The 23,986-nt window shown below is 32.7% G+C and overlaps 1 protein-coding gene across 4 annotated transcripts in view; it reads left to right on the top strand.

Annotated features, from left to right (window-relative positions):
* PRKDC (protein kinase, DNA-activated, catalytic subunit) overlaps window positions 1-23,986 on the top strand; it is a 166,211-nt gene that overhangs the window by 27,698 nt on the left and 114,527 nt on the right. For all 4 annotated transcript variants that reach the window (XM_056823884.1, XM_056823883.1, XM_056823882.1 and 1 more), the window contains 9 exons: window positions 1,358-1,444; window positions 2,106-2,225; window positions 2,502-2,661; window positions 5,648-5,754; window positions 8,427-8,517; window positions 9,394-9,557; window positions 10,567-10,719; window positions 13,862-13,969; window positions 17,595-17,821. In XM_056823884.1, the coding sequence (XP_056679862.1) occupies window positions 1,358-1,444; window positions 2,106-2,225; window positions 2,502-2,661; window positions 5,648-5,754; window positions 8,427-8,517; window positions 9,394-9,557; window positions 10,567-10,719; window positions 13,862-13,969; window positions 17,595-17,821 (1,217 nt within the window). The remainder of the gene's footprint in view (window positions 1-1,357; window positions 1,445-2,105; window positions 2,226-2,501; window positions 2,662-5,647; window positions 5,755-8,426; window positions 8,518-9,393; window positions 9,558-10,566; window positions 10,720-13,861; window positions 13,970-17,594; window positions 17,822-23,986) is intronic.

The following is a 23,986-nucleotide window of genomic DNA, read 5'->3' as shown; positions in this document are numbered from 1 at the left end:
TTTTGCTGTATTATCTGTGACACACCCCTTACTTGTGGCTGTATTCCAGACCCTTCTCATGTAAAGATTAGATCAGCTCCTTTCTGTGCATTTGTATATCCATCCAACTCTCTTGAATTCCCTTTGCCATATCTCTAACTGCTGATTAGGTTTTTTTTTTTTAATTTTTTTAATTACTAAGTCAGCACTCATTAAGTATCCATTATATTACAGACATTGGGGATACAAAGAGGCTTTAGGGAAATGGTGAATGCCCACAAAGATCTTACATTCATTCTTTTGTCCCTCTTTATTTTTTCCCAATTAATAGGCATTTATTTTCTCTCTCCTGCACACTTCCCAATGTAAAAAAAGGAAAAGAAAACCCTTGTTAAGCAAATATACATGGTTGGGTAACCCCCCCCCCCTCAATAAAACAAAACAAAAAAAATATGTCTCATTCTTCATCTTGACTCCATTATCTCAGCCTTTTTAGACTTTTCAAATTGATGTTCCACATATACCTCACACTTAACATGTCCAAAATAGAGCTTTTTATCTTCCTCTTCCCTTTCCCTACCAAAAACACACTTATTCCTTACTTCTCCCACCCTTAGACTGTAGGCTTCTTTTGCCTCTTTTTGTGTCCCCAGCACTTAGCCCAATCCCTGGCACATTGTAAGTATGCTTAATAAATGCACCCCCCAATAATCTTACATGTAAAAAATTTAAGTTAAATGTTTTTGAATGAACAAATCTATTTTTTCTCCTCTCTCATTTCCCCACTCCTCAATTGGGGGTGGTGGAGAGGGGAAGATGGGGTGGAAGAGAGAAGGAAAACAAAATCTTTGTAACAAAAATTCATAGTCAACCAAACAATTCCCTCATTAGCCAGATCCAGAAAATATATCTCATTTTGTAATCTGAGTTCATCACTTCTTCTCAAGAGGTGGATAGCATGTGTCTAACTTACACTTTGGGAAAATTAATATTCTGTTCTTCTCTGAAAAAAGTCAGAGACTTCAAGGGTATAGTAATTTTTTCACTGTATGAAGGTCCCTTTATAAGAGTAGAAAAATTAATAGTTATTTTTCTGATAGTAATTGTGCTACTTGTATTTACAGATTAAGAAAATACATGACTGAAAGACTATAAATTAAGTAGTACTTTTAAATGAAAATTTTAAATTAATCACAGTGTAATGTGCATGTTAAAATGGTAATACATGTGTGTGCAAGATATTCAGCCATAGAAGTTGTATTTTCTTATTATACTGAGATATTTAATTAGTTGGGCCCCATATAGTAAGTTTCTTACAGGTTGCTAACCACTGGATTGTTATTTATGTAGGACATTAATTTTATGCTTTATTTGACAGGGTCTAAGTCCAAAGAGTCACAAAAAATCTCCTGAAGACCCTGAAAAGTATTCGTGTTTTGCTTTATTTGCAAAATTTGGGAAAGAGGTAACTTTAAAAAAGTTTTACATATATTTTATGATGGGTAATTGTTGAATAGGAATTCTCAAAGATTGTGTTTATGAAGTGTAAACTTTCATAGATTCTAGCAGGCTGGAGAAACTTCAGATATGTGACTGATGATGGAAAGATATGTATCATCTGAAGACCCACTTAAATGAGATTCAAAAAAGTTTATAACAAAGTTGGTTGTATAGTGATAAATTTTTCATCTGCAGTAACTCAGTGGCTATAAATTCATTGAAGTATTGTGATCTGCCTTGGTGGAAGGAGTACTGTTGAACTCAGAGATCTTTAAAGAGCTATTTTCCTAATTTGTTGCCATGAATTACTTAAAAATTAACAATGCATGGAAAAACTCCTAATGGTCAAAGATAAGGTTTATTTGATTATTTTAAAACTTACATATTGAAATCGAGTAAGACTATACTAAACATTGGTTATAGTGGAAACATTGATACTTTGTGTCCAGATTTTCTCGAAGTTTATAATCCTTTATAATGATCAGATTACCTATAGCTATGATGCAGGGGATCTAGAATCTATTTCTAAATCTGTTGTAAGTGGGAAAAACATTTAGATATGTGCCCAGATAAAAACCTATACTTAAACATTATTACTTGCATAATTACTATTATTTTGTTTTAAGGTATCAGTAAAAATGAAGCAATATAAAGATGAACTGTTAGCCTCCTGTTTGAACTTTGTATTGTGCTTGCCACATGATATCATTGAACTGGATATTAAAGCTTATGTTCCTGCATTACAGGTTGGTCTCCATATTACAAATCAAATTGCCTTTTCCTTAATGATTACTAATCTCTAGGGAACCATATTAAATGCAATGCTGAACTCTTTAAGTATGTGATACAGTTTGTATGTTTTTTTGCTTTAGAATTTTTAAGAGTCTAATGATAAAAGATCTGGTTGGTAGATTACCCTTTGACTCAAAATTGACCTATTGCCTTAGTTATTATTTTTTATTTTTCCTTAGTTCTTATTGGTTCCCTGTGACATTTACTTTATTGTATATATTACTATGCAGATGGCTTTCAAATTGGGCCTAAGTTATACCCCCCTGGCAGAAGTGGGCCTGAATGCCCTAGAAGAGTGGTCTTTGTACATACCAAAACATATAATCCAGCCATATTACAAAGATATTCTACCTTGCCTTGACAGTTACTTGAAAACTACAGCTTTATCAGGTAAGTCAAAGAAAATCTATGGCCTATAAAGCTTAGATTAGAAAAGAGGATTTATCTGTGAAGTAATTTTAATTTAGAAAATATTAATTTCAGTAACTTGTATAATTTGAGTATAGAGTATGTGTTTTTACTATGCCTAATGATGATAGACAGACATAATTCTTCTTCTTCTTCCCAAAGCAGCATAATGTATTTTTAAAAATGCTTCCCTCAGAGTCAATAGGCTTTTAAGTTATAGACCAGACTCATTAACTAGCTTTTCATTTTTAAAAAACCCATTTTAAGATCTTTTTGTAATTCTTTTTTGGACTCAAGACCAATTCATATTTTTTTTGGAGGCTTTGGATTGCAGCAGTATTGGCTTCATTGTCTTCTGAGTTTGTTCTGGTCTTTCCTATCACCAAAATAACTTCATTGATTTTCTTTTTTGTTCATTTTCCAGTCTTTTTTGTGTCTTTTCATTTAAAGAACTGTTAGAGGTGGTCTCTGTTTCTATGGTGAAGGGGGTACTGTCCCAAGTTTCAGGTTCTTCTTCAGAACTAGCTAGCTCTAGGGATCTAAGGTGGTATGATCTAAGGAGAGGTGTTTAATATTCTTCTGGCCTGTGTCCTGGCTGCTCCCTCCCTCCCCCATCCCCCCAGAACTGTCCCTTGTAACAAAGGAGTATACATAAGCAAAAGAAATAGCATCCTGAGCATGTTTGCTCATTGTATACTTGTAGTCTACTATGTATCTGCCACCACCTGCATTGTACTCTCCTTCCAATGGTCTTTGGAGGGGAGGGACATTTCTCCTTTAGTACAGTGAGGCCAATATCAGTCACTACTTTGATCACTATTTTGATACTATTAGATACTGAATTAATTTACATCAAATATCATAGATTTAACTCTTAAAGAGAAAATAATAGTTTAACCACTCTTATTTTAGAGTTGAGAAAACCAGGTTACAGAGAGGTTAAGTGACTTGACAAAGGTCACACAGAGTAAACGAGCAGAGCCAGGATTTGGACACATGAGCTTTGACTCAGAATGCGCTGTCTTTCCACTTTAACATGCCACATCATGGTCACAGAATCAGTGGTTTTGTTGGTATTCCTTTACTCTGTATCGGTTTCTAAAAATTATACAAATTTTATTTGAATTCTGTATATTTTCTATTTATTGCAGTGTAGTGATATTTTATTACATTTGTTCCCTAGAATTTGGTTATATATATATCCTAGTCAATGGGTAACAGCTAGAATAATTTATAGTTCTTCTAACAGTATTTTAACATTTTTGTTTTCCCTCTGCTTTCTCCCCAACTTTTATTGTTTTCATCTTTTGTTGTCATTTACTTAATGTGAAATGAAGCCACAAAATTATTTTAATGTACATTTTTCTTATTAATGACATTGAAACACTATTTTTGGTAGTTTACATTTCTCTGAAGAACTGACTGTTCTTATCTTTTGACTTTTTCATATTGTAGAATGACTTTTGTTTTTATATTAATTCCCTAACTATTTTGAAATATGTTTCTAACTAGCCATTTGACTGGGGACAGATACTTTCTGGTGCTTCCTTATATTAAAAATGAAAGAGTTATACCACATTTTTTTGTAACATGTAGTAATAGAAAATATAAATTGACAAAAATATGAAGAAAAGCCATCATTTTTTCACTGAGGCCTTCATTGAAGCTCTATCAAATTGTAAATCCAACTGTTAAGACTGTTGAACCATTTGAACCAACACCCATCATTGTACCTGGTACATAGTATATAGAATCATAGAATTTTTAGAACCATTATAATTTGAAGAGAACCAAGATAATCCACCTGCCTCATTTTACAGATGAGAAAACTGGGACCCACATAGGGTGAGCACCTTAACTTGTGGTTAGGTAATTACTTAATGCCAGAGCCAGAAAGAACTAGACCTTAGGTTCCATGATTCTTAGATTATTAAAACACTCTATAAAATGTAAAGTGCTGTGTAAATATGACTGGATAATATTTCCACTGGCCTTACTCTTAACAGTTGCTTAATTGAAAGAACGAATGAAAGAAATTGATCTCTCAGAGTTAAGTAATACTTTTGTTGAACTTCTATCTAGTTAATTTTCGATCACTATTATTTTGTTGTTGTTTGTAACTTTTTATGTTAACCTACATAAAAAAATCTAGTCAGTTCATTTGTGAGTAATGTGAGATTAAAAATTGCTGTTATAGAAGAAAAAGGTTTGAAAAGAGATACAAAGGATAAAACTAATTTTTTGAAGAGAAAAATAATTTTTTTTAGGAGAGGGGACAGGTATTGTGAAACTTTTCCAGGTGTGAAAATAAGTATTTAGAAGGGAAATGGGCAGGAGTGCCTATTTAAAATAAAGTGAAAAGCATTATGTTTGGTAGAAGAAAAATAGTTGAAAGTCAAGAGACAGATTGATTACTATATACATATGTGGGCATATATAACATATACACTTTATTTTTGAAACATTGCTCGCATGAAATGCATGTTGCCATGCAGAATATTATTTGTGAGGAATCACTAAAAGAAAGATTGATGAATCACTTATGATTGGTTGTCTTCAGTTTACCCCCATAGTTAATTAATCAAGAAAGATTCAAATAATTAGTTTTGTTTCATTATAAAATATGATTATTTGGAATTGGGGAATATGCTTGTTAATAATTATGTAACCATATGAGTATTTAAAAATATACATTATAAAAAGAATCCCAAGTAGATAGTATATAAAAATGTTTTTTTAAATGAATGTTTCTGGTAGCAAATGTAATAAATGTTTGATCACCTTGTCTCTTTTTTGGATTTATTTTTGATTTATTAACTTAATGAAAATTTTAAAAATTTGAAAAATTTAAAAGAAAATTACTTTTAAAATGGTGAATTAAGGCCAGAATTTTATGCAATATTTTTGCAAACTTAAAAAATAGTATATTAATTGTTTGCCTATAATGAATTTTTCTTTTCTTGCATAGTTGATAACAAGGATAATGGGGAGGTCACAGTGCTTTCTCGTGCAGCCCAGAAAGGGTTTAATAAGATTGTATTGAAGCACCTAAAAAAATCAAAGACCATCTTATCTGTAAGTAAATTATATATATATATTTTTTTACTCTAATCTCTAGTGGAGAATCTTAAGACTTTGTGATCATCTCAGGTTGAAAAAATAAATTAAAATTAAAAATAAAACTAGCTACTCAAAAAACAAATTAAAATTTTAAAACATACTTATGAATGGGAGAGATGGGGCACTCTGGTGTAAGTGGCAATCCTTGTGGGGAAGTTGCTGAAAAATTACCAAAAATTCTTTAAAAATGTCTTGTAAATGGAGGCAGTTCAGGGAGCTTTTTTGGGGCCAGTGTTATTTGTTTTGACCTTTCTATAGAGGAGAACTGATTCTAGAGAACAGCTTAACTTCTGTGATTGAAAACTCCTACATTCTACATGGAAAGAGATGAGAGATTAAGGTTCTAGCAAGTTAAGATAGGCGGTATTGGTACTATGTGATATTAATTGAAGAAGCATTCTTTACTTATTTTCTTACATTAATGCCAAATAATTCCATCATTGATAATCTCTACAATATGTTAATTAGAGGAAGGAACTAAGCCAAGACAATTCAGGTAGATATTACCATTCTGATGAAAAAGCCTTGCCTTGAGTGTTTTACTATCTCATTGAAAGCTTTGGCTCTTTTTTTACATCTAGGGAGATTAATGCATTGATTTGAAATGAAGTAAAAGTTATATTTGGTACTTTTTTCTACTACCTTTATAGAGACTCCTTACATTGTAATTGTTAAGGAGTTCCAATTCTTTTCCTCTTGTTGCCTGAGTCCCTTCCATAGTAAAATTAGGTGAGCACTCAATCAACTAACTCCTCTATCTTTCTATAAGAAAATGGCATAATAGCCTATTTAGAATCTTAATGCTGTTTTTGTTTTGCTTATTAATTCAAGTAATCAGCATAATAAAGAGTTATCCCAAATGATTTTTACCTTTTTAATTTGTAGGTCTATCAAAAATATTCCAAAATTTAATTCAAAGGAATAACCAAAAAAAATTTAATAATTCTTTAAAAAACTTATGTAACCAAAGAGATCTAGTCTGAAAAGAGTAATAATTCCCTTTAGGTTAATATATTGAAAGAAATGTATAATAGAGGCTTCAAATATTACAAATTGTTCAATAATCTGGTTGTATATTCTAATTAAATTGCTAATTTGTAGTTATGTAGCTTATTGTCTTCTACCTAGTACTATACTATCACATTTGTAAGGGTTAAATGGTAGGAGTTCAACAAAAGTGAGGAGAGCAATTGAATTCTTAGTTTAATTTGAGAAGTACAGATAGGAAATAGAAAAGGAGGAAAGGGAGATTATTATTCTAATACCCTATGACTTTACCTAAATTCCTAATACTATTTAAAATTTCTAAAACTACTTCTAATTGTCTTCTAAAGACAGATTCTTCTTGCCTGGCAAGACCAGGCATATCTAACCTACACTATCTAAAATTGATTCACTAACTACCTATCTTCCTAAATAATTAGACATTCACTGCCCACAAACTCCTTCATTCCATTTCGACTACCCAACTGTCAGTAGCCAACTACCTGTAGACCCCTGCCTGAGAGACCTGCTATCTTGAGATCCAAAGGCAAAAGAGCCCCAAATGTCACTGCTGCTTCCTTTTTCTCTTTCCCTATCTTCACTGACCCCTGTCAGTTCTGCTCTACTTAGAAATCTTACTCTCTTGCCTCTTAAAGGACAGAGGGAGAGATTAAGAAAATACTTTTAACATATTCTTTAACAGATAAAAGACTAGATAGGAATAGGAGAATTTTCAGAAATATTAGCCTTCAAAGTAAAAAAAAAGGCAACAAAAATTACTTACACAGAAAATAAATAATTCAATACAGTAATCACTTCATTGAAACTGTAGTAATGAAATTATATTGTACAATGACTATCTTGGCTATTTTTTCAGTGTAATAGCTCTCCTGGTTTTCATAATATCATGGATTGTAATTCGCCTTTACAAATTTGACATAATTGTCTCAAAGCTCATTCATATATAAAAATTGCTCGGCTAACTTCTAATGATCATCATTTTTAAAACGTTTTGTGCCTAAAAGAGATAGATAATTCAAAATATTATCAAAATAGTCATAAAAGATACTATCCATTTTAGATATTAAATCCTGCAAAATCAAAGCTAAAAGTGCTAGAAAAGATAAAGCCTAATAAAGAAGATGCTAGCCATTGAGACAAATTTGCAGACTTCTTATAGGACTAGCAGCCGTCCAACTTTGTTTTTCATTTCCATTCATTTTACAAACATTTAATAAATTACAATTATGTTCCACACTGTGCTAGGAACAGGGGTCACAAAGGAGGGAAAGTCTTTGCCCTCAAGGAGCTTAAGTGAAATCTTTGAGCATATTTTTAATTTGTCAGCTATTAATATATTTCTGAGGGCATATATAATTCAATGCTTGAAAATAAACATGAAGCTTTCACTTTGAAGGATACATTGGTTTCAGGCATTAAATTTTTGCAGTGCATTTGAAATAGGTTTGTATTCTCTATATACTTTATATATGTCTAGTAAAAGAACTAAAATTATTAACACAGTTAGAAAATTGATTTTCCCTCTCTTTTCAAATTAATGCCCCTAATTGAAATGATCTTGATTTTTAAATGGTCACAAAATTGCCTTTACTAATTTTTGTGTAATAATTTAAATATGAAAGGATGAAGAGCTGTCCTTGGAAGCTGTGAGAGCTCGAGTGGTTCGGGTGCTTGGCTCTCTGGGAGGGCAAATAAATAGGAATCTTGTTACAGGTAAATCAAATCTCTTAAGTTGTTTCCAGGGGTATTACAAATTTAATTTCAAAGAATGCTTCTAAATATATTTGTGCTATATATTTGACACACTCTTAAACAAAATTATAAAAACTATTAGTGAATGTTTTGATAGGTTAATATGAAGGCTATTATGTAACACATCAGAGTGATTTTTAGGCCGAGTTTATCATATGTACTTCCCAGTTTTTTTACACAAAATTAAATGGAAACAGTTTGGACTGGTTTCTGTATCAATGCTGCTAATTCAAGAACTTCAAATCAATTTCCTTTCAAAGCTCTTCTCCTTGACATTTGGTGCAATTATTGTTTGTCATTTTTGGTCAAAATTATACTATATTCATTTCTATTCATTTTACAAGCATTTAATAAATTCCAATTATGTTCCACATTTTGCTAGAAACAGGGGACACAAAGGGAGGAAATATATTATATTAAAACAATAAACCAACATCTCTTTTAAATTTGAATTTTATAGTTATATGTGGTATTAATAAAGATTTTGAAAGTTTAAAGAAAAAAGTATAATTGTTCTCTCCCCAAATGATTCTAGCTCTTATTCTAAAAGTATAGTAAGCATCTATCAGTGAAACTGACTCTTAACACATTTTGTCAAGGTAAATGTACCATCTAAAAGTGCTTGCAGTTGAAACAATAATATTGAAAACAGTTTTCATATACTATTTTTAAGTCACATTTCAGATAATCTTATTCTACAAAGTTGTTGTTTACTACTCTTTTCATACTCATTCAAGCTCCTTCTAATGTGCTCCTTTTTAATTTCCTAAGTGTGTAATACTTTTTTAGTGTTATAAAGTTTATAAATATAAAACTTTTTCTTAAAATTTTTAATAGCTGCTTCCTCAGATGAAATCATGAAGAAGTGTTTGGCATGGGACTCAGAAAGGAAACTGAGCTTTGCAGTACCATTTGCAGAAATGAAACCTGTAATATATTTGGATGTATTTTTACCTCGGGTCACAGAACTGGCTCTTTCATCTAGCGACAGACAGACCAAAGTATTTTCATATTATTCTTTTTCAATGTTACTATTCTAAATGAGCTTTTAATTAAAAAATTATTCATTTTTAAGAGGCTTTTTCTTAAGCATCAAAAGCAAGCATGTAGGAAGTAGAATCTGTTTTAACCACTCATTAGAAGTATTTTTTTTGTGTATGCATCTATATGAAAACACTTTTCTGAAGTAATAATAAAAGTCAAATTGTAATAACAATTGAAAGAGAATACAAGTAAGAAAAATGGCTGGCAGATAACTAAATTTTGTTCCCTGGTTGTGTTTATATTGGGTGGAGATCCTTCTACTGTATTGGCTCTCTGCAATTTATGGGAGGATGGGTAAAATTTACATGAGTGAACTGTGACTTCTGTAGCTGAAGGAAATATTTATATCAGTGAGATCACAAATCCTTTGGTAAATGACTAACAAAAACTTTATGGTAGAGATGTAGTATGCAAGTGCATATACAGATTATTAATTTGGACATTAATAGCCATATCCAAGGATATTAATATATAGATTCATGTATACAGATAGTTTTTTAGAGAAGATGATTGAAAAAGCAGATGACCTCAAATTTAAAAATCATTACTTGTCCTATCTCTGTTATATGTCTCTTCTATGAATAGGTTTCCTTAGTAATCAAAAATGGATAGATATTTAATCTGCTTACATTAGTGGAATAGTGTTTCTTATGAACAAGGAATATGTTAACACTTATCAACCATAAGTAGAATTTATATGATTCTTTGATATGCTAAAATGAAATTAATGCCTTTTTTAAGCTTTTAAACTTAGATCTTTTGCTAGATAGTAATTCTATATTTTCACAAAGTATCTCCTCTAAGTTATATATAAGTCATATGGCATTCATTTGTTGCATTCTTTTAATTTTGTTTTTATTTTATTCTGGTTTTATTCTAAATCCTATTTTTACAAAATGCTAAACATTTTTATTTCAACATAATATTAGTAAATACAATTTTGATAACATGTTTTTCTTAATTTAGGTTGCATCCTGTGAACTCTTACATAGCATGGTTATGTTTATGTTGGGAAAAGCATCTCAGATACCTGAAGGAAAGTTAGGTTCTCCACCCATGCATCAGCTATATAAGAAAACATTTCCTGTGTTACTTCGACTTGCCTGTGATGTAGATCAGGTAAATAGATTGTTAAACTGAATTGACATCATTGTATTGTATTAGGAGAATAAATGACTTGACATATGATCAGAATGAGAACATCCATACCTTCATGTTTATTTTATTTATGTAAATTTTGTAGATATAGTACTTTAAAGAATGACAGGATTTTTAGAATGTGGGCTCATTTTGGAAATTATATGTAAGATAAGCATCCAAAAGGTGAGTCTAGAACTTAAAGTGTAGTGATAATCACCTTTGAGAGAAAAAATACCTAGTTCAAAATAGACCTTCTCTTTTTTTTCTTTTTACAAATATTGGAGCAATATTTGAGGTTTTTTTGGGAATCATATATTAGGATGTAGTAGAGATACTTACCTTTTTGTAACTAGTAATCTTAAAATATGATTATAAACATCTTCATTGTCAGAGCCACAGTGGATTTTTTAATGAAAATTTATACTTCTCTAGATTTTAAGAAAAAGAGAAGAGAATAAATAAATAGATTCTGAACCAGGAAAAAAAGATAATTTTTAGATAAATTTATTTCTCCATTAAAAATTGCCTCATGAGTTACCACTTAAATTTTCTAGTTTGAATATAAAAGTTCAGAGAAATTTTATCAAATGTCCAAGATCCTGAAAAGGAAAATAGCTCCAAAAGCAGGGTTTCAGAAACATTGATGAGAATATAAACTTGATCAATGTGGTTAACCATCAGAGCTCAATCTCTAGATTTTGAAAGGACACATACAAAAGTTTGAAGGAGAGTAATAAAGAGGGAAAAATAGAAATGATTTGTACAAACTTGTAAACATAATGTTAGGAAGGCTAAATTTTAGATTGAACTGAGACCAGTGAAAAATGCCAAGAACAGTATAATGTTTTGAACATGAAAAAGGAGAAAGAGATACTTCTCAGGGAGGATCATATATTTGTGGTTGGAAAAAAACCCCAACAACTCAACCTCTCTTTTTCATCTTTTCAGTATATAAGAAGTTAATGTTTATACTGATATCTGAAGGAATAGATATATCTAAGAGAAAATAGAAACCTGTATCTTGAAGAGATAATAAAGATGACCTTGCTGTTGTAAATGAGTTCAAGATTCTTGCCTGAACAAATGATATACCAGATTATTAAAAAAATCATGAAATGCGATTATTACCTGGTCTCTGATCTTTAAGGACTTGTAAAAAATAAAAAACAGAGACTATGCTGGATAAATAGAGACATGTAAAGAAAGTCCTAATTTTCACAAAGGGGAAAAGATAGACTCTAGGAAGTTTGGTCCAGTTTGGTCCCCAGCAAAATTCTAACACATTATTAAATGTGTTTTTTGGGGAGTACTTATATTGTAAATGGAAATAGTGACCACTAGGCTTACTAAGAATAGAGGATGCCTGACTAGCCTTATCTTTGTGTGTGTGTGTTGTATGTGTTTACAAAAGGGAAGTTTAATAAGATTATTAAGATTTATTTTATATATTTTTACAAGGGACTAGCATTTTAATACATAAGAATATAATGGCCAAAGTAAGCATTTTTCATTTACATGAATGAAATAATTTTTAATTTCTTATGAAATCACTTTAACCTTTTTTGGCATTTGTTGCTTCACCTTCAAGCCAAGGAAATTGGACTGAGATGATGTCCTTGGTACTGAAAATAGATATTCCCATTTGTGAAGATTGTGTATTACTTAGCCTTATCTTTTTGATAATATTGCTGACCTGGTAGATAAGGAAAATATTGTAAACATAATTGAATTTTGTCAGTGCATTTGACAGTCTCTTATGATTTTCTGATGGAACAAGATGGGAAAAACATAGGCTAGACAATAATATATAATTAGTGTCAGATAGTCTTACCCAGTGAATGTCTTTCTTATCAATTAAATTGATTCTTGGATCTTTTTCACCCTGGAGGGAATTATTCTAATTGATTGAAAAAATCTGTCTTTAGCTAATCCACACATTTTCAGTCTTTGACCATATCCTATTCATTTTTTAAAAACTCAAAGACTTAGATAAAGTCATAGACATCATACTTATCAAATGTGCAGGGAGGAGGGATAATTAATTTCTTGAATGTTAGAATCAGAATCCAAAATTGATCTGAATCTTCATGATGTTCAATTAAATAGCAATAAAAATCAGATTCTACAGAGTGCATATAGTATGCCTAAATTGTAATTATTGTGAAAAAGAGGGGATTTTGCTACATTATAACATTTTTTAGCTGCCACAAAAAGTTAAAGTGGTGGGGCAGCTTGGTGGTGCACTAGATAGAGTGAGGCCTACAGACAGTAGGTGCTGGGTTTAAATCTGGCCTCACACACTCTCTAGCTGTGTGATCCTAGTCAAGTCACAACCCCAGTTGCCTAGCCTTAACCACTCTTTGGAACTGATATTTAACATAAATTCTAAGACAGAAGATAAGGGTTAAAAAAAGTTAAAGTAGTTAAGTTGCATTAGCTAAAGTGTAATATATAGAAGAAGATATGTAAATAGATCATGGTTTTCTAGATTGATCAGATCACACCTACAGTATTCTGCTCATTATGCACATAATATTTTTGTGATGGACACTGAAAAACTGTAATGTGTCCATGGTAATATACCTTGAGCATGATAAGGGGGACAGAAAATCTATCAGAGGAAATAAGACTAAAGACTTGGGCTTCTGAAAGTTGTCTTCAAATAGTATGTGTGAATGAGATTTATTCTATTGGACTGTCTTGCGTAGAACTAAGGCTGCTAAGTAGAATTATAGAATGGTAGCAATTCTCTACTACTCTCTACTTCTATTTAAAGGACAATATTCTGAAAAGTAGAAATGTCTAAAAATGGAGTACACTGTCTTTCGTGGCAGTGTGCTCCCTGTAACTATAGGTCTTTAAACAGGCTGAGTAACTTCTTGTCAGGAATGTTGTAGAATGGCTTTGTCCTTCAGTTAAGGGTTCAATGAAATGACTTCTGAAATGTTAGAATTGTGTCATTTCTGGACTGCATATTGCTGAGATGATGTGGTAACAGTGTGACCTATTTGGAATTACCAAATATGCATATCTGTTTCCAAGGCAGATTTATTTTAAAAGAACATCAGGTATGTTCTTTTATTAAAAGAACCTAATGAGCATTCGTTATTTTATGATCTAGGTGACAAGGCAACTGTATGAACCTCTTGTCATGCAGCTGATTCACTGGTTCACCAACAATAAGAAGTTTGAAAGTCAGGATACAGTGACGTTACTAGAAACTATTCTGGTAGGTGACATTTGATTTCTGCTTTTTCGCTTGGCCGGTAACATAGAATATATATTTAGACCTTTAACAAATAGAATGTCAAAGAGACTAAAATGATTTCTTTTTCTTACTAATTTCTAATTAAGTCATATGGTTTAAAATTTTGTTTAAGGAATTAAAAAATATTTTAGTGAGTCAAAATGCCTTTTAAAATTAAAAGCTTTCCTGTCTATAGGGTAAGAAAATATTCACAAGCAGGTTAAGGCTTAACCTAGATCAAGTCAAAGGATAACTTAAACTGTTGACTTTTCTCAGAAAAACAACAATTCAACATGTCCAAAACAGAATTCATTATCTTCCCCCTCCCCCTCCATCCACTCTTTTACCTTACTTCCCCTCTTCTGTTAAGGATACTTCTTTTTCCAGTAATCAGACTCTACAGTTTTCTACTTGGTCTCAACTTTTCATCACCCCAAATACTCACTTCACTTCAACTAAGTCTTATTGATACTAGCTCCCAGCATCTCTGATCTATCTCCTTCTCTCCACTCATGCTGTTATCACCACTTTAGTTCAGTTCTTTATAACCTCCTGATTGGACTATTGCAATAGCCTCTCAATTGGTCTGCATGAAATAGTGACTGAGAAAGCATTTATTCAGTCTTTACTATGTGCTAAGTGCTGGGGTTAGAAATCCAAGCAAGCTTGGGCCCTCACTCTATTATGCTTTTTAAGCAAAGTAGCTCTTTAAGTAGAAAAAGTGCTGGCTTTCATTTCAGAACACCTGGACTTTGCTAGTTAGTGATTGTAAATATGGTCAGTGAATTTAACTTTTATGAGCCTCAATTTTCTAATGTATAAAATAAAGGGGACTAGATAATCTGAACTTTCTAACTTCAAATCTTATGACAGTATTATAGATTTGAAAAAAATTTTTTTAAGGTAGTTCCCTTTGATGGAGCTATCTTATTGATATTGGTTCTCCTTCCCAATCCATCCACATCTTCTCCTGTTGTCAAGAGTCAGTCAATAAACATTCAGCACTGACTGTGCCAAGCTCTCTACTAAGTATCAGGGATACAAAGAAAAGGCACGAAAGTCCCTGCTCTCAAAAAGTTTATATTCTAATGGGCGTGACCTTCTTCATATCCTTCTATAAATTCTCCATGTGGTGTCCACTTAATCTCATCAGGAGAGCAGGAATGGAGGAGGGATACTGTCTTTTTACTACATGGATGCCAGTGAAGCCCACTGGCTGTGTATCAGACACCTCTCTCTTCATGTATGTCTCATCCAATGCACATAAACATCCTAATTATAAATCTGTTTCTCAGTAAGTTAGCCAAACATTTATTAAGCACCTTTTGTATTTAGAATATTGTACAAGGCATTAGAGAGGATAAAAATTTTATGTAAAGCAAAGTTCTTTCATACATGGAACTTCTAGTATAACAGGGATATGTTACATTCATAGAAAAACTAAAAAACAAAACAATATGAGGAGCCCTTTGGGCAAATGTGGATAATAAGTAGATGGATTACAGAACCAACTTACAGCCTTTCTCTCTAAAATTTTCTCTGGGGATTTGCTGAAAGGGAATTTAATTTATTTCTATTTATTTTGGTCTTTTATTTCATTTGCCATATTTATTACTGTTTTTGAACTGGAAGTAGAGCTACATTCATTTGAAGCTCCTCACTTAGTCATCTTGTCAGAAGTTCTCCCATACCTTTCTCAACTCTCTTAACATTTTTTTGTTGGAATGTGAATTTGCTTAGCTTCCACATTCCTTTGTTATTTTCTTGATTTTTGAGAAATTAATTTAAGCTGTAGACATTTCATGATCAAACAAGGCAGCCTACTTTCAATACTCTGATTTATTATTATTCATGAATTAGACTAGTTCCTTTAGATAATATTTTTTCATCTTTTTGTTACTCTAGACTATTCATTTTTATGTTCAATGACATGGTGATTCTAATTATTTGACTTGGTATTGTAAAGATGATTTTAGAGTTGTGACTTAAATTTGGTTGCCAGGGGAAATCCCAAATAAAATACCCAAGTCAGTCTGGAATTTTATGGTAATTTAATTAATATAGAGGGAAGAAATTTAGGGAGGTGGAGGGAAGAGGATATAGGGTTTCTCTTGCCTGGCCTATGCCAGGGGGAGTTTAAAATCCCTGCCTCTAGGTCTCTGAAGAAGATTAGAGGCTTCTAAGAGGATAAAGTTGGAAAGTAAAGGAGGAAACTCAGCCAGAAACTTACCACCAAATGGACAATAGCTTGTAGGCACACTAAGATGCCAAAAGCTCAGCACACTGCTCTCAGCTAACTCTCCACCGCCAATCAGGGAAAGAGTGTTAGCTGAGAGATGAAAAATCCCAAATATATAGACCTTTCAGCCTTGTGTCTCCTCTAAATTTTCACATCTACCAATCACATCAAAGGCTTTCTCCAGGACTGACCATAATTTTAGTTCTTATCTTCTTTCATTAGATTATATCTTTTGAGTTACTTAATAATTCTTTGTTAAGTTCACCTTTTGTTAGTTACTTGACCTTTTTGTGATTGATTTAATCTCTATACTTACTTAACATCTTTTTGTATTAAGATCTAAAAATAGACTTAACTTAAAGTTCTAGCTTCACTATAAGGTGAGAACTAAGTACCTTCATTGTTCAGTCAGAAGATTACAACTTTAAGTAGGGTGGAGTAATTTAAAGTTCACAGTATATCAGCTTTGGCATACTTTTGAACCTTGTCTTTTCTTTTGGAAACACAGTTAGCACTTGCTTCCCTTCACATCTATTTTATGTACAGGAAAAGTATTATATCTTACACATGTCTTTCAATCTTTTGGGGATATAAACCTATTAGTAGTATCACTGGATCAAAGGTTATGCTCAGTTTAATAGCTTTTGGGGCACAGTTCCAAATTGCTTTTCAGAATGAAGGATCAGTTCACATCTCTACCAGCAGTATTAATGTACTTGTTTCTCCTCTAGCATTTGTCATTTTCCCTTTTTTCTTACTTTACATATCTGACCTGTGCAAGGCAGAACTTCAGAATTGTGTTATTTTGCATTTCTCTAATTATTTCTGATTTAGAGCATTTTTAATATGGCTATTGATAGCTTGAATGCCTAACTATGAAAGTTACCCATATATATCCTTTGACCATTTATCAGTTGGGTAGTAGTTTTTGTTCATATAATGTTGAACAAATTCTGCATGTATCTCAGGTATGAGACCAGAGAGATTTTCCACAAAGATATTTTTCATATTTACATGCTTCTTTTGATTTTAACCACATTGCTTTTGTTTATGTATAAAACTTGTTTATGTATGTATAATAATTTAATTTCATTTTTACAGGCAAGTGATTCCTATAATAGGCATATATGTGAGGTATCCATAGAGTATTGGATTTAGAATCAGGAAGTTCTTGTTTTGATTACTCACTCAGACACTTAGTAGCCTGGTGGCCCTAAGCAACAGTCACACTTCTCAGAGTCTCAGTTTTCTTATCTGTAAAATAAGAAATTATACTTGGGAACTTCTAAAATTACTTCTAATGCTAAAATAGTGATCCCATGGTATAGAAATTAAAATTTACTAACAATAATTTGCCTCTCTTTTCAGGATGGAATAGTAGATCCTGTTGATAGCACCTTGCGAGATTTTTGTGGTCAGTGTGTTAGAGAATTCTTAAAATGGTCCATTAAGCAAACGACACCTCAGCAGCAAGAGAAAAGTCCTGTGAACACTAAATCACTCTTTAAGCGTCTGTACAGCTTTGCACTTCACCCCAATGCTTTCAAGAGACTAGGAGCTGCACTTGCTTTTAACAATATCTATAGGGAATTTAGGTGAGTCAACAAAAAACTGAACATTGCCTTTTCTGTATTTAAGTAATTACCCAAACTGATTTGAGATCAATAAATTACCTTCAATCAGGGAATATGTTGACTATTTTGTACATATTGACTATATTATATATTATACTATACAATGCATTAATATATGGCTGTGTTGTACATACTTTATAAAAAACATTGATATTTCTTGTCTTTATAATTCCTAAACTTATTTCTCTCCCTTGGAGAACCCAGCAAGTTTAATAAAGACTAGAAAAGAGAAAAAAAGATCATTCAGCAAAATAAACCAGGTGATACTATCTTTAGTGTTTCATACTCATAAGCCTTGACTTCTTCAAAGGGTTCAAAGAATTTTCTCAATGGGACTTCTCTTTGGCTTTCTTGCTGAGAAAAAGTTTGACCATTTATTTATATATACATACATATTCTCTCTCAAGTATACATGTTGCTTTTTGAAAAATTATATGTATTTTTTTTAATCGGCAGATATCTACTTTTCCTTCACTCTTTCTTTCCTGCCTATTGAAAGAAGAACAAAAACCAAAAGCCCTGTTACAAATGTTTAGTCAAACAAAACAAAGTTCACACTAGTTGTGTTAAAAAAAAAAAGTTTAATTTTGTTTGTCATGTCTTTTGCCTTTCTCAAATACTGCATCTAGTTGGTGGTATGGTGGATAGAACACTGTACTTTGAGATCAGGAAAACCTGAATTCAAGTCTAGTTTCAGACCCTTACTAGCTGTGTGACTCTGTGCATGCAATTTTACCTCTGTTTGCCTGATTTTCTTAAATTGTAAAATGGGGGTAAACAATAGCAGTTACTACCTACCAGGGATTTTGTGAGAATCGAATAAGACAATAGTTGTAAAAAGTACTTAGCATGGTGCCTGTCACAAAGTATATTATAAACTCTAAACTCTACACTATTAACTAAGGAAGAAGCAACAAGTTCATTTCTAATATCAGATTTGAAATCAGGGATTAGGCTGAAATAATGGTCAAATAGAAAAATTATTATGGTGGCAAGGGTGCTCAAGGCACAAAATTGAAAGAAGAGAATTATTATAAAATATCCATAAACAAAACCTTAGAGAAAAATACAGCTTGGGTACAAGTTCAGCCTCAACTCCTGGAAGAGATGAAGCTTGGAGTTGAAAAAAAAAAGATTTATAAATTATTTTTGTTAGTGGAATGAGAACTCTTGAAAAAAGAACTGAATGAGAAATGAAAGCTATGGAGGAAAGAATTGTAAAAGGAATTAACAGCTTGGCACAAGAAGTAGAGAAAGTTGCTCAAAGCAACAAAATGCCTGAAAATTAAAATGAGCCAATAGAAACCAATGACTCCTCTAGGAAACAAGAAAGAGTAAAACAAAAGTGAGAAGGCTGAAAAAATGGAAGAGAGTATAAGATAACTTATAGGAAAAACAACTGACCTGGGAAACAGACTATGGAGAAAAATATTTAAGAATCACTAAACTGGCTGTTATTATTAAAAAATAACCTATATATATTTCCTGAAATCTTAAAAAGACAACCATCCAGATCTCTTAGAAACAGAGGGCAAGGTGAAAGTAGAATCTTCTAGTCATCTCACAAAAGAAAACCCCTAATGAAAATACTCAGGAACATCATAGCCAAAATTCAGATCTTCCAGGTGAAAGAAAAAAGACTACAAACAGCCAGAAAGAAGGAATTTAAATACTGAAGAGCCACTGTCAGAAATCACATTTGACTTAGCAGCCAAAAGAGATCCTGACTATATATGATCCTGACCATAATGAAGTGGAGGGGCTGAAATACGATATTTTAGAAGACAATGTCTTTGGGTTTATACCCAACCATAACCTAGGCAGGAAAACTGAGTACAATGCCACAGGGGAAGAAATGGAACTTTAATGAAATTGGAACTTCCAAATGTTCCTAGTAGAGCTGTGAAGAAACTTTGAGGTTCAAACACAGGAATAAAGAGAAACAGAAATGAATGAACAGTGATAAAAATCTAAGGATAAACTGCTCACATTTAGATATGGACAAATGATACATGTCCTTTCTAAACCTTGTCATCAGCAAGGTTCAGAAAGAGAGAGCTAATTAATTAGATAAAGCCAGGTGATCTGTCTTGATTTTAAGAAAGTGAGGAGAAGAGGAATATATCAAGCGGGATGGAAAAGGAAGATTAAGGAAAATTATCTCACATTATTGGGGAACACAAGCAGACATTTATACAGACAAGGAGGAAGGCATGGTGGGCACCAACTGACACTTGAATTTCACTCTCATCTGAACCTAGTTAGAAGGGAGAATATACATACACAGAGTTGAGTACAGAAATATATGTCATAGAACAGGAAAATAGGAAAAGGTGGAGAAGGAAGAAGAGAGAATTCAAGGGAGAGTATTTAGGAAGGGACTAGTCCTATGCAAAACAAACTTAAGGGTGTACAAAAATGTTTATAGCTCTTTTTGAAATGGCAGAGAATGAAAACCTGAGGGGGGAGGGTGTCCCAAAATTAGAAAATGGACAAGCAAGCTTTGGTATATAAATGTGATGAAATTGTATCAGGATAATGACCAACTAGGATTCTAGAAAATTATGTTGCTTCCTTATAAAGGTGAAGACTAAGAACTTAGAATGAGGTAAAATACTTTTTGGACATGGCCAGTGTGAAAATTTTTTATTAAATTTGTAATGGTTCTTTTCCCCCATCTATTATCATCTGGGGAAAGAGAGGGATTGGAATGGGAAGGTAAAAAGGGGAATCTTGACTGATTAAATAAAATATTTTATTAAAATTTCTTTTAAATAAAAAAAAGGGAGCAAGAAAAGATTTAAGAAAAATAATGATGAATAAGAGATTATGTGAAGTAGAGTATTGAAAGACGACCATGATGTCAGTTGGCCAATCAGCAAGTGAAGTTAATTTATTTATTTTTAATTAATTTATTGTTTTTTTTTAAAACCCTTACCTTCCATCTTGGAGTCAATACTGTGTATTGGCTCCAAGGCAGAAGAGTGGTAAGGGCTAGGCAATGGGGGTTAAGTGACTTCCCCAGGGTCACACAGCTGGGAAGTGTCTGAGGTCAGATTTGAACCTAGGACCTCCCATCTCTAGGTCTGGCTCTCAATTCACTGAGCCTCTCAGCTATCCCCCCCAAGTGTTGTTAATTTATTATGTACTTTCTATGTACGAGGCATATACTTTGCTAAGTATTGGGAATATAAGAAAGTAAAAAAAAAACATTCTTCTTGAGAAGGGAGGAAGAAAGTTGTTGGTGAGAGAATACATTAGACAGATGATATTTCCAGTTTTATGTGGCAGGTATGTTGCTGTGACAAACACCATAAATAATTTGTAATTCAGAATGTGCTCTCAACCATTGAACTCTTGACTTTTACAGCCAAGTCATAATTAAAATAAGTAAATAATGCGAACGGATTTCTGAAGTCTTATTAGCCAAAATATTGGCTTTGCTTGTATTTTAGAGTGGTAACTTGTATTTTCAAACCTCCCTGATTTTATTGAGAGGTTTATTTTTCTTAATATTTATTTCATATGTAATCCATTTTACGCATTAAATTTTATACTCATTTGAATTGTTATTGTCTTCTCAGATTTCTACCTTGGTTTTCTTTATTCCTTTGATGGATCTTTATTGTTGTTAGCAAAGATAACAGTGAACACCTTCTTCATCCTATGTAACTCTTGTCTATGTGCTTCCTTAAATTCCTCAAAGAAAGCTCTCCAAATACGCACTGGGCAGTACTTTAATTATTATATGGATACCAATGGAGCCTATTCTGTGCATGAGACTCACTTTTTTTCTTGTCATTTATCTCTTTAATAATAACTTTAATGACACACTGAACATGGATTATCGCTATTAGACTTTGGGTCAATTTCTTTTCTTTTTTTAATTTAATTGATTAATTTGGAGAATTTTTCCAGGATTACACAAATCATGTTCTTTCCCGCCCCTCCTCCAACTCCCTCCCATATTCGACGCACAATTCCACTGGATTTTAAATGTGTCTTTGGTCAAGACCCATTTTCATATTATTGATATTTGCACCAAGGTGATCTTTTAGAGTTTACATCCCTAGTCATATCCCCATTGACACATGTGATCAAGCAGTTGTTTTTCTTCTGTGTTTCTACTCCCACAGTTCTTCCTCTGAATGTGTGAATAGTGTTCTTTCTCATAAGTCCCTCAGAAATGTCCTGGATCATTGCATTGCTGCTAGTAGAGAAATCCATTACATTCGATTGTACCACAGTGTATCAGTCTCTGAGTTTAATGTTCTCCTGGTTCTGCTCCTCTCATTCTGCATCAGTTCCTGGAGGTCGTTCCAGTCCCCATGGAATTTCTCCACTTTATTATTCCTTTGAGCACAATAGTATTCTATCACCAACATATACCACAATTTGTTCAGCCATTCCCCAATTGAAGGGCATCTCCTTGTTTTCCAATTTTTTTGCCACACAAAGAACGCAGCTATGAATATTCTTGTACAAGTTTTTTTCCTTATCTTTTTGGGGTACAAACCCAGCAGTGTTATGGCTGGATCAACGGGTAGGCAGTCTTTAGCGTCCTTTGGGCATAGTTCCAAATTGCCCTCCAGAATGGTTGGATCAATTCACAACTCCACCAGCAATGAATTAATGTCCCAACTTTGCCACATCCCCTCCAACATTTATTACTTTCCTTTGCTGCCATGTTAGCCAATCTGCTAGGTGTGGGGTGGTATCTCAGAGTTGTTTTAATTTGCATCTCTCTGATTATAAGAGATTTAGAACATTTTTTCATGTCTTTATTGATAGTTTTGATTTGTTTATCTGAAAATTGCCTGTTCATGTCCCTTACCCATTTGTCAATTGGAGAATGGCTTGATTTTTTTGTACTGATGACTTTTTTTTTGTACTTTGATTTAGCTCTTTATGAATTTGAGTAATTAGACCTTTGTCAGTTTTTTCTTATGAATATTTTTTTCCCAATTTGTTGCATTCCTTCTAATTTTAGTTGCATTGGTTTTGTTTGTACAGAATCTTTTAAATTTAATGTAATCAAAATTATTTACTTTACATTTTGTAATTTTTTCTAACTCTTGCTTGGTCTTAAAATCTTTCCTTTCCCAAAGATCTGACAAATATGCTATTTTGTGTTCACCTAATTTACTTATAGTTTCATTCTTTATATTCTAGTCATTCACCCATTCTGAGTTAATCTTGGTGTAGGGTGTGAGATGTTGATCCAAACCTAATCTCTCCCATACTTTTTTCTAATTTTCCCAGCAGTTTTTGTCAAATAGTGGATTTTTTTCCCCAAAGCTGGGATCTTTGGGCTTATCTTAGACTGTCTTGCTGAAGTCATTTACCCCAAGTCTTTTCCACTGATCCTCCCTTCTGTCTCTTAGCCAGTACCATGTTGTTTTGACGACCACTGCCTTATAGTATAATTTGAGGTCTGGTACTGCTAGGCCACCTTCCTTCACATTTTTTAAAAAATATTTCCCTTGAGATATTCTTGCTCTTTTGTTCTTCCAAATGAACTTTGTTATAGTTTTTTCCTAATTCAGTAAAAAAGTTTCTTGGTAGTTTAATGAGTTTGGCACTAAATAAGTAAATTAATTTGGGCAGGATTATCATTTTTATTATGTTAGCTTGTCTTACCCATGAGCAATCGATGCTTTTCAAATTATTTAGATCTAGTTTTAATTGTGTGGAGAGTGTTTTGGAATTGTCTTCAAATTTTGGGTCAATTTCAACTTTGATTCCTCAAAGGTTGGCATACAAATGACATTCTTCTCAGATTTGTGTAGTACCACTGTAAGAATATTGAAGGAGTTCTTAAAGAAAGTGTGAAAAGGAAACAGGTATACTTTTACAAATGATCTTCCTTAACAGGCCAAATATATATTGTTGATTGAAAGGTACAGAGAATACAAGATACTATTTTTTTTATAAACCCTTATCCTTCTGTCTTGGAGTCAATACTTTATATTGGCTCCAAGGCAGAAGAGTGGTAAGGGCTAGGCAATGGGGGTCAAGTGACTTGCCCAGGGTCACACAGCTGGGAAGTGTCTGAGGCCAGATTTGAACCTAGGACCTCCCATCTCTAGGTCTGGCTCTCAATCCACTGAACTACCCAGCTGGCCC

This window comes from Monodelphis domestica, chromosome 3 (assembly GCF_027887165.1).
Source record: "Monodelphis domestica isolate mMonDom1 chromosome 3, mMonDom1.pri, whole genome shotgun sequence".
In the NCBI taxonomy this organism is placed as follows: domain Eukaryota; kingdom Metazoa; phylum Chordata; class Mammalia; order Didelphimorphia; family Didelphidae; genus Monodelphis; species Monodelphis domestica.
Note: the sequence above shows the minus strand (reverse complement) of the source record. Positions and strands in the feature narration are given on the sequence as shown.